Below are 12076 nucleotides of genomic sequence, written 5' to 3' on the forward strand. Positions count from 1 at the left end.
CCCACAAAAAAATGTCAATCTTTACCGGATTTGGTTAGAATTACAACAACAGGAAGAAAAGTCATGAATTACTCAAGATTGCAGTTCCACCCATTCCTTCACCTGAGGACAGTTTGATCCCAAAACCCTTGTTGATCAAGAAGCAGAAGCCCTATTGAAAAATAGGAAAGGTTTAAAAAAAAAGGGTGGGGGCACCCCTCCACTGAGCCAACATAAGGCTAGCCCCCATACCCTGAGCAAGATTTCTTTCTCCATCCCAACCCCATTGCCCCTCACAAGTTACCCCCTATCCTGCTTCTCTTCCCTTTTACTCGAATCTTTGCCTAACTACAATTCCACACCACATTATTCCTCTCCATCCCCCCCCTCAACTCAACCAGGTCAGCTGTTCCATGCCTCCTACCCTTGCTGATTTGAATTCTACTTCTTTTAGCATTGCAATCCTCTCATTTTCCCTTTTTCACTGCCTCTGCCCTTTCATATTGGCTCCATTATCCTCCATCCTCTAACCTTGCTTGACCATAAACATTGAAATTAGACTTGATTGTCTGTGTGTAACATCACTAAGACTGATCAGTATACGAATAAAATGATAGCACTGTTTTTCTTCAGGTAGCAGCAAAAGATGGGGGTCCCTGGGAGTGTTTTGGAAAATTCACAGTGCGCTTCAAAGTGAACCTAATGCAAAATGTAATCAGAACTTAGCCTGTAACTATTTTTTGTCTTTTTTCCAATCTTCAGACAGATTTTTCCTCCAATAAAATGCTTAAGCTTTCCTGTTGTTCACATCTTCTGTTACAGTTGCAAGCCATCATTAATGCAGTTTTAAATAGATACTTCAGTTTCTCAGGAATGTATAGAGCAGAAAATTGAAATGTCAAGAATGCAGGCTAAAATGGAAATTATTTTCATGCTTCTCTTGTGCACTTTGGGCAAATGTAAACTGGAAGGTTCCAAAACAAACTTTTGCATTCTGGAGAAAAGAAAATCCATGCTTAGTTTTAAAAAGAAAAGGAATTGATGGTTGTCAAAGCCAGACATTCAAGTAATGAGGTCAAAGTCTAGCGTGGTGAAACTGCAACCAAGTCGATGTCTGGTCTTCGAGGGAAAACATGGAGGTCATTGTTTTTTTCAAATGCTCAGAATACTGGAAATTTGAATTACAAACAGAAAGTGCTTACAGCTACATAACTGGCCAGTCTGCATGTACAAACGGGAAAACCCTTTTCTTTCCGCCGCCACCCCCCCAGAAGATAACTTACCTCCTGTTGATGTCCAGCTTTTTATTATTTTTTTTATGTAATTCATTGATATTTAATGTTATTTTCTTGAATCATTGGCTAAGCACTCTGTAAACTGCATAGGTGAGACTATCTCTACATTTTCCAGAAGCTTTTAGCCATTGACTTTATGAATAAAACCCCTGTGTAGAGACTTGGAATTACTTTAAAAATTGGATGTTGTGGAGGGACACTTCAGGATCTTTCTGGAAGAATAAGTTGAGATGGGCTGGGCATCCATAGTGATCTTGTGAAGAAGGCAAGGGTGTGTTGGAAAAGTGTTCAGAGAAGAATGACAATGGTGAACCTTTCGATTAAATTGTGAAGAGACACAAGAATTCAAGTCCTAATTTTGGAAAAAAGATTAAGAAAGAATTTTGGTCTCCATCGGCCAGTCGTTCAATTTTCAGCTCGCACACCATGGTGCTAAAACCATATGATTCTAATAATGGAGCTCCTCAGACGTCAGGAATAGCTTTATTATTGTAATTATCTGTACAACAAGCAACTAAATAAGAATTGCAATGTATGCTCTTGGGTTTCTTTGTTTGCTCATTTTCAATATTCTGACAACTTTAGATATGATTTTGTTTTTGTGTATCAGTTTTTCTTCTGTGCTTTCACAGACCCACCATCCATTTTGGAGTAGGGATCCAGAGTCCAAAAGCAGATTTTAAACAATTTTAGATCTATGTGATCTAATGATACATGCCATCATGTCAAGACTTTGCTATGATTCTCCAGCACTGGCTGAAGCATGACTACTTGATATTTTGGTGGTTCTGAGATCCCAGTCATGTCTTGACTCATCAGTTTTAATCTAAGGGTTAGAATGCTCATTAGTGAGGATAATGTAAGATGCTTAATTTATATGATTACAGAATGGGAAGCTGTAATACAAAATACAATTAATAGATCAATCCCTCCGGACTAGTAACTTCATCTCATTAACGACTTTTAAAGAAAAAGCTGCATGAATATCTGGTTAAGAACATCATTGAAGATTAATGAGACAAGTATAGACTTAGATGATCAATTTTTTTTGTGAATGACGTTGTCCTTTCATTCTGGGAATATAAAAATGCAATTTGTAGAGTTGGTCATTAAGCCTAGAAGTATACTGGATTGCCTTGAGAGGGAGAAACTTTAGATCTGCATATGCTCAAGTCATAAGGAATTGAGTGACTCCTGTTCATGCAAAATAAAAATAACCAATGATATCTTGTTAATGCATGTTCTAACTACCTCTGTATGTTTGTAATTTATCTTCAATATTAATAATCTTTTTTATTACAATTTCCTTTTAAAAACACTTTTCAGTGCTGGACCAAAAGGCGATAATGTTTATGAATGGAGGTCAACGATCCTGGGGCCCCCTGGGTCAGTTTATGAAGGTGGTGTGTTCTTCCTTGACATCGTATTTTCAGCAGAATATCCTTTTAAACCACCCAAGGTAGGGGGACTTTTTTTCATACAGTGCTTCATATTTCTGAGTTCTGTTTATAATTTAACAATACTATTAGTTTATTTATAACTTGTTGCCATCATAGTTTAAAGTTGGCCTGTGATTGTTTCTGAAAGCTGTAGGAACTATAGGTGCCAAAGGAACCACTTCTCATTGAGTGTTTTAAATGTGATTCATAAGTGTTGAGATTTTGCTAGTGCCAGCTTGGAACAGCATATGCCACTGCTGACTGGGTGATACAGATGAACTTAAATAGTATATATAGAAGGCACCAGCAATGGGGCTGCTTACCTCGGTTTCTTTTAGCAAAAGAGGACTCTGCTCTCCTCCAAGGGAACTAGTAGAGGAATAAGGTTTTAGTGTGTTATTGGTACAGCACTAGCATTCCTGGATTTCTTAGTGCTTTGCTTCAGAATACTTTGTAGTATTAAAAATGGATGTAGTGTTCACTCTTGATATTTGAGGGCTCTGTCTAACCTCTCTTCTTCCTTCACATCCACAATTACTCTACATATTTGGCATTTATTATAGCTCTGAATACCAATCCTCCCTTCTTCAAAGAATATTAGATTAAAGTCAACTTTTATTTTTAGGAAGAATGGAACTTTTTCTTTGTCAAGACTGCTTGTTTATTTTTTTGTTTTATTGTAACAGGCACGTTGCATCATGCGAAAAGAATGACTAATGACCAGCACTAAGGTTAAAATCATAGTCATTACGGCACAGAGGAGGTCATTCAACCCATCGAGTCCATGTCTCTGTAGAGCAATCCACTTAGTCCCGTTCTCCCAAACTATCCCCATAGCCCTGCAAGTTTATTTCTCCCAAGTGTCCATCCAATTTTCTTTTGAAATATTTGATAGTCTGCGCTTCCAACACCCTCACGGGTTGTGAGTTCTAGGCTATTACCACTTGCTGGAAAAAAAAGTTCTTCCTCACATCCCTCAACCGCACCCCCCCTCCCCCCAAGTATTTCCTGCCCAAAATCCTAGAACGGTGTCTCAGTCCTTGTACCATCAGCTAATGGGAATGGTTTTTCTTTGTCTACCTTATCTAAACCTGTCATAATCTTGTACCTCCAACAAATTTACCCTCGAGCTCCTTTTGCTCCCAGGAGAACAGCCCCAGCTTCTCCAGTTTAAATTAAAGCTAAAATCCTTCATCCCTGGAACCCTTCTGGCAAATCTCAAAGACCCCTCACATCCTTCCTAAAGTGTGATGACCAGAACTGGATGCAATACTCTAATGTGGCCTAACCAGAGATTTATAAAAGTTCACCATAACTTCCCTGCTTTTGTATTCCGTTATTTATGAAGCCCAGGATCCGATGTGCCTTTCTAATTATTCTCTCAACATGTCCTGCTGCCTTCAAAGATCTAAGCACCTGAATCCGCAGGTCCCTGCACACTCTTCAGAGCTATGCCATTAAGTCTATATTGCCTCTGCCAAAATGTATCACCTCCCACTTATCTATATTAAATTCCATCTGCCACTAGTCTGCCCATTCTATTAGCTTATTTATGTCCTGTTGCAAGCCAATTGGTATTATCCCAAACTTTGCAAAGGTTGGTAGCTTGGTAAAATTTCAAAATTTACCTCTGTTTTCCAATATCCAAGTATCATTAATTTGGAACAGGGGTTTAAACCTTTTAAGACTCACTAGTTAACATTTGTTTAGCCTCATTTCAGGTCCAGGTAAACACACATACCTGTAATCCTTTGACTAAATTCCTGTAGTTACAACTACATGAAAAAGTAACTGTGATAAAATGAAGTTTCCACAGTTCAGTAATTTTCTTGCTTTTCCTTTGCTACTTCCCCCTCCTGTCATGAAGACACTCGCTCACCGTGGTATGATTCAGTGTATACTGGGCATTCTTCTCTGTCACGACCAACTGGTCATTGACCATGTGGAAGTCTTAAGTAGTGAATGCCCAAAAACTCATTGATTCTGAGAGGACATCACAGCCAAGCCTGATACATTTTTCTCTCACATTTCAACAAGTTGGACAAGTGGGAACTCTGGCTAAGTTTTTTTTTTCTTGCTCACATTTGTTTCCGTCCCGTCACCCCCGTCCCCCCCACCCCTGGCTCACCCATCAAAAGGCACAAGATTAATTTTATTATTTGTACTAATGTGCTGGCTAACTAACATCAGTTGACACGGCATAGATTGTAGGTAGAGTTTACAACGTTCACAATCTCTATGACATAGTGTTGTTTCAGATGGACCCTTCACCCACTAGGCCATTGTGTGAGCTTATTTAGAGGTTTGGAAAATTTTCACTTTTAATCAAAATCTTGCCTTATGTGCACAGTTACTGTTCAAGATATTCTACTCTCCAGAGTCCCCCCAGATGTTGTCGTTTTCTACTCCATTTAATGGGGTATGAGAGGATGAGAATGAGAGGATATAATGTAATTGAAAAATATCCCATGCTCTACTTTGGTAGTTGATATTGCACTGCCACTACTAATATGTAAATGTTGACACATGAAACTATATTGATTGTATACAGTGTTGTGTTTTGATTGCATTTGCTTTTTGCTGTATCTGACTGATGTATGGATATATTTCTAAATGGTTCTGAATTGCTGCCATGAAGGATTGCACTGAAGCCTGTACAAGGGTAATAACAAAATGTTTGACATGTACTTTGCACTTTGAAAAAACATCAGTAAAGACTGAAATGGCTTTTGGATGTAAATTGGATTGACGTTGTGTGAGGAATTAAATCTTGCATTTGATTTGGTCTCTGAAAATGAAAAACTCTGCAGCTAATAAAAGTGTTGAGCTGCTGGTAAACGGAGCGGCTTCTTGAGAGTTTCTGACACCTCCTGGCTTGAATCATTTGTTGTAACTTAAGCTCAAGTTCAGCTGGTCTTCCAACTCTGTTGCTGAGCAGATAGAGGCTGTTCACCATGATTTGGCCTGGAAGCTGTGGCTGGTTTCTGCAGATGTATGGACACTTGTCATCAGGCATTCAGTAGTTTCATTGCTGTTTCTGGCAGTTTTGTGAAAACTTGGTGTAGGTGAGAATACATTGCTGGGCTATAAAATTATATTATAAAGAAAACTAAACAGTAAAATTCATATTTTAAATTAAAAATCTGAGCTTTATTTTCCTACGTTTGCAACTTTTTTCAAACATTTGAACGACACTTTTAATATCACATCTATTTTCTGACTAAAATTGAGTGAATGTAGGAGCACAAGTGACGAGATACTGTCCAACATGGAAGTAATGAAAAAGCAATGTGGTTACTATTGTTTTATTGATGCATGTGTTCTAAAGTTTCATTGGTGCCTCCCCCTGCTCCACTTCCCCATCACGAAAATCAAATAGGGTGATTCTAACAATTGAAACCTGATTGTGATGCTTAAAATGGTTTAAAGCTTATCACTGCTATAAAGCCCATTTTTATTTTTTATGAAATTACTCTGATTTGAACATGTTCTGAAGATTATGGGCTCAGCAAGTTTTTTTTTAAAAGTGCACTAGGATCAGAATAAATATCCTAGTATCAAATTTAATTCACAATTTGAAACAAGGCACTAAATTTAAACACTGCTCTTGAGGGAACAGCATATGATAATGTCAGTCTCAGTAAATGAGATCTTCATTATAATGCTGCCTAGGATTGACTGTTTCCCAAGTGCTGTTGTAATAAGGGTGTAGTGCATCTTTGTTCAGTATTGATGGAATTTGTAGTGTAGCCATGTTTGTGTAAATTGCCTGGGGTATTTCACCATTTTGGGAGTTACAAAATTTAGATGCTGGAAACCAAAACTGGGCTTTCCTAAATGTCTGAACAACTTAAAAGGTTGATTTACATTGTTCCATTTCCATCTTGTACTATTCATGTCTGGCTTCTGTAATGAACAAATAGCGAGGATGATGTCAAAGCTTCATTGCACCACTTGAATGCATTATAATCTGTCAATTATAAAATAACTTGAAGTATTTTAAATGCATGTTATTGTAACTTTGGAAAATAAGATAGAGGCTTAGTGGCTGTTGTGATCATGAAAGGGAAATAGGACTGACATCCCCAAAACAGAAACTGTAGTGACATTTCAATTTAGTGTTTAGGAGTGCTGCGTTATTTTTGAAGAGTGGTTAATGGGTTGTTATGTATAACAGCACACTTTGTAGTGTAATTTCCCATATCGGTTCACAGGCTGTCAGAATAGCTCTATGCATGATCAAATCATAAATGATTAGCTGCGTTTAATAGGGTTGCTTTTGATTTGTGACTGTGATCATTTCACAGTACAATGGAAAATATTGATATGTCCACTAACAAGAAAATTATCAAGTGTGAATTCCTTTGTCACTTAACTACTGTCAATTCAGTTATTTATAATCTAAGGCACATATGCCTACTGTTTTACTGTTCTTTGCTTGAGTATGCTTCTGGACTATATTATTGGGAGCATGTTAAATGGAGCAGGTTTTCTCATTTTTCAACTATGCAAGTTAATTTTTAACTAAAATTGACAGGTGACTTTCCGAACAAGGATCTATCATTGCAATATCAACAGTCAAGGAGTGATCTGTCTGGATATTCTGAAGGATAACTGGAGCCCAGCACTGACCATCTCCAAGGTTCTTCTGTCAATTTGTTCTCTTCTAACAGATTGCAATCCTGGTAAGAGGACTCATAGTCTATAATCTCATCTGATCTGATCAGTTCCAATTATAGCCTTGTCATGAGTGGTTGTGGGTTATTCCATATTGGGGACCGGGTGGCAGGGATGGAGGCGGCAGCGCGCAAGGACAATAGATGCTGGGCACTTGGAGGAAAGCCCATTTGGACGATCAGAGTTACTTCTTCCATGTAGCATACACAGTCAATTCTACCAGACTCTATCACACTTATTGATTTCTTGAGGGGAAGTTTTTAACTTCTTAATCTTAAAGTTAATCAAGAAAAAATGGAAGCATATCGTTCTGTTTATGCTTTTGTGAATACTGAACAATAGATTATCAGAGCAGCTGAGTGGGGCAGTGTGCTGCAGTGTTTTTTTGTGTGCATAGGGTGCCAATATGCAGGTTCATAACTGATTTTCTGTACAGTGAATTCTCATTCTTTGCTAAAGAGCAGGTATGGGTAGAAAAGGAGAGTTGAAAAGTCCTGGTTTATTCAAGGCATAGCATTGCCAGATACCTGAAAAACAGATCTCTTTTGAATCTTGATTGGGGGTGGGGGCTTGTACTAGAGGGAGATTCCAGAAAGGAAAAGAAAATGGTTAAAATGTATTGCAACAAAATAAGGATTGAGTTCATGTAAATATCTGATTAGCAAGTTGTAAAAATTATTTTATCACATTGACATATCTGCTTAGAATTTATAGCTTATTTAAAATGTTGACAATTTTCATTAAATGAGTCTTAAACGTAAATATTAAAAACTCAGCTATAGAATATACTATACTTGTGGAATATTATGCCATTTATTTAATTTACGCAATCACATTTAGCCAATGTAAATTTACCATCTCTGCTGAGAAAGCTGTGAGAGCACTGCAATGGGCTCAGTATCCTTTGGCAAAGGAGGAGAATATCATTTGAAATTTCTGCCCTGGGTTACTTCACAGTGGTATCTGTGGATGTGTATTGCTGTGGACATTTAACTCTTTTGGAGTTAAACAATTAAACTAAATTAACAAAATAAGGGATAAAACAAGCACAGCCCCTAAGTCAGGTCAGCTGTAAAACCAAGGACAAAGTTTAATGGAAACTTACAAACATTAAACCAAAATGTGATTAAAGGGGTCGGTAAAACACCCCAGTTCCCGCGGTGCCCACCGGGCACCTGTGGACATTTAATGAGGACACAATTGAACCTTATGATTAGTCACACAATTAAATAGGCCATTAGCAATCAAATGTGAGGCCAGTAAATGAAGTATGGTCACATGTTCATTGCCAGTTATGTAGAGTTGCACAGCTGCAAGCCGCTACTTCAGGGCTGAAATGTGGCAAGACAGATGGGAACGAGGGAAAAGAAGTTGGAATGTTATAACTCATATCTTATCCTACGGTAAACTGGTAATCAATGCTTTCTGTTTCATTGCAGCGGATCCTTTGGTTGGGAGCATAGCCACGCAGTATATGACTAACAGGGCTGAACATGACAGAATAGCAAGACAGTGGACCAAGAAATACGCCACATAAACTGGATGGTTACCAGTCCTACCGACATTTGTCTCTGATGGAAATGAGCTGCTTCTTGTTGAATTGAAAAGGGGAATGGGTTGGGGTGAAGGGGAGGGGAGGGGAATGGGACAAGCATTCCTATAACAGGTTTTAAATGCAACAGTCTTTTATTTGCATAAGTCTAGTCAGAACTCTTGATGAGCTTTGTTGTTGTAGCTTGAACAATAAACTATTGATATCTGACAGTAGATAGGAAATTCACATGGAAAAGGTTGAAGATTATGAATGATGGGTCATGCATGGCCCAGATTTGTTACTGAAATATTAAGTGATACCTCTTTGCTGGTTTAAGTTTTAGTTGTCTGTGTTCACTGTGTACGGTCAAAGTTTGAAAATGCTTGTAATGCCAGTCAAACTTGCAGGGGTTGAAACTGTTGAAAAATGTAAGGGAAAGCCATGTTAGAGACTTCCAGCATTTTTTAAAACCCGAGTAGAATGATGACGAGATACAACAAGACTGTCTTTATTCAGGGAATAAGGAATGAATTGGCAGAATATTTGTAATTACAGGGAACAGGTTTTATTTTGCAGGGAGTGTGGGAGTGAAGTCCAAAATCCTTTTAAGTAACTGTTTTGCCTTATTTGAATTCAGAGTCTCAATTCAATGTATTTTGTGGGTTATGTAATAGGGCAGTTTTTTTTTACTTTAATATTATACAGCATTAGGTCCTGCTTAAAATTTACAAAATGATCAAACATGTAACCTTAAAACAAATTGATTGAGGGCTTTAAGCCCCTGATTGTTTCAAATTCTACATTACCTGTATCAAAACACAGTTGTCTCAGTGGTCATGCTTTAGTCAGATGAGAGTATTGTATTAAAATATCTATGGCTGCTTTTTTGGTGCAGAGAATTCGCAAAAAGAAAAAAACTGCATCTTAATTTTGATGTTTTGTTAAAACTTTAGACAATATTAGGACTCGAGGATGAGCTGTTTGAAATACTTTTAAGTTCTATCAGTTATTGTTAAGACTTCATTGGCCCCTTTCCTTTTACAAATTCAAAGAATGTTGATCTCTACCAAAGTTGTACAGCCACTGGTCTGTAACCACTGTAATTGCTACAGTTTTCTTTGGAAAGTTAAATTTAAAATGTCAGTTTGTCAGAAATCACACATTGTAATTAAAAACACTGATCATGAAACTTTATTTAATGAGCAATAGTTGAAAAATCACAATAGTTTTTACTTAATTTTGGTTTGTCAGCTGTTTGTGGCAATGGAGGGGATGTATAGCTTTTGTACAAAGCAGTGTGGGGTTCCTGCTATCACAGGATGTTTTTGTATGACTGTGTGCATTAAGTTGACAAAGACCTAATCAAAACAGTAAATAATTGAGCTTCTGCGACTTTTAGTTGTATAAGTAAAGGATTGGTGCGTTTTCTGTATTAGTTCGAAATAACTTTTCACACTTTAATATTAATGTGCATATCCCAAAGCTGATTAAGAGTTTATGGATTCAGGTTTGGAAGTGAGCATTGAGGTGTATGCTGACACGATTAATGCAGCTCAGTGTAAATGTGAAGAGGGCAGCTAACTGACCAACAAATCGGAGTCCCCACCCCAATTCTCTCCCAGAGTCATCCGTGGGCAGAATCATCCGTGCCCACTGGCGTCAGGAGTGTTCGGTGGCGTGAGCGGACAATATGGCGAGAAGGCAGTGATCCCTGCCATCAGATTTTGGAAAACTCATTGTAATACGTCAGCATATCATTATAAGGACAGCCTGTCGGACTCATCCCACCAATCTTTTTCTCTCTCTCTCTCTCTCTCTCTCTCTCTTCTCCTCCCTCTTCTCTCTCCCCCCCCCCCCTGCACTGCCCACGTCAGTGGGGAAACACACCACTGTAGAACACGTCTTGACAGGTGTGACGTGCAGAAGCCAGGACTTAGCCATCAGGGCCTTGCTCACATCACGGACATCCAAGGAGCAGAATATGCTTCAGCCCCACAACAATGACACACTGGCAGAACGGCCATGGCATGCTGGGTGGATTCTCATGGACTTGGCTTTGCTGTGAAGCAGCTCATGAAAGTTGGATAGTCACTGTTGATACTCTCAACAGATGATGGCCGAGGGGGTGGTAGAGGTGGGATCGGCTGGGAGAAGAAAGTGTCAAGGGTTGAGGTTGGGAGGGGGGTTGGGGAATGAAGGTGTCGGGGGAAGTTGGGAGTGGGAGGAGAGACTACGGGGGAAGGAGGGGTAACGGGGGAGAAGATGGCAACTAGGGAGGTAGGTGTAAGGGAAGGAGTGCAGAGGGGGAGGAAGGAGTGTGGAGATGAGAGGGAGTCTGCGGGTGAGGAAGGAATCGGGAAGGGGGAAGCTGTAAGGGTATCTGAGGGAGTCAGGAAGGGGGAAGGAGTAACGCTGGAGGAAGAGGTAAGGCTGGAGGAAGGGGGAGGGTGGAGTCCAGGGTGGTGGTAAGTAAGCAGTTCTGGGTTTTGGTGGGGGGGGATGGGGAGAGAAAGAGGTTGCGGGGGGGATGTGCAGGTGAACGTGCACTGGAGGGGTCTGATAGGCTCATGTCTTCCTCCTGGGGAGCGAATTGAGGATGGGCGCGGTATGAAGGGATGATGAGAATGACTGAGGGCGGAGTGAGGCGGGAGAAGGTGAAGGTTCAATGGTAGTGATAGGCGGGATGGCGAAGGTGGTTGGTGGTGATATGGAGGCAGACATGGACCCCGGGGGTGGGAAGGAGTATGTTGGGGAGGTGAATGTGGATGGGGGTGGGATTTTCGGGAAGGAAGGGAACATGCACGTTCACCTGAATGTTCCCGAAGGAAAAGGGTTGTGGCTGGTGGGTCACGAGGGAAGTTGGAAGGTGATGCCGGGTGATGGGGGGAATGGAAAAGACAGGGGAGCTGACGAAATTGTGAATCCAGACTATGCTGTCCAAATCGAAAGTGAAGAAACAGTCGTGGTGGGTGAGATCTGGTGCTGCATGCGATTATAATCAGTGGGTGGGTGGAGATGCAGGTCAGCTCAGATGAGCAACTGAAAGCAAACCCCAGCAGGTAGCATTCAAAATGCTCAGGACATTGAGGTGACAGTGATACGTGAAGAATTCACGTATGTGAGTGCTTGCATGAGACTCCGAAAGGCCCTGC

General features: G+C 39.8%; 1 protein-coding gene across 1 annotated transcript in view; it reads left to right on the forward strand.

The window, feature by feature from the left end:
• The window catches only part of LOC144678901 (ubiquitin-conjugating enzyme E2 E1-like), an 84444-nt gene extending 74128 nt beyond the window's left edge, over positions 1-10316 (forward strand). Inside the window, exons 3-5 of the mRNA XM_078538962.1 lie at positions 2601-2733; positions 7251-7398; positions 8830-10316. Coding sequence (XP_078395088.1) covers positions 2601-2733; positions 7251-7398; positions 8830-8927 — 379 coding nt within the window. The 3' untranslated portion in view covers positions 8928-10316. The remainder of the gene's footprint in view (positions 1-2600; positions 2734-7250; positions 7399-8829) is intronic.
• The last annotated feature ends 1760 nt before the right edge of the window (positions 10317-12076 follow it).

The sequence above is a fragment of the Cetorhinus maximus genome, chromosome 3, assembly GCF_964194155.1.
Source record: "Cetorhinus maximus chromosome 3, sCetMax3.hap1.1, whole genome shotgun sequence".
Lineage (NCBI taxonomy): Eukaryota > Metazoa > Chordata > Chondrichthyes > Lamniformes > Cetorhinidae > Cetorhinus > Cetorhinus maximus.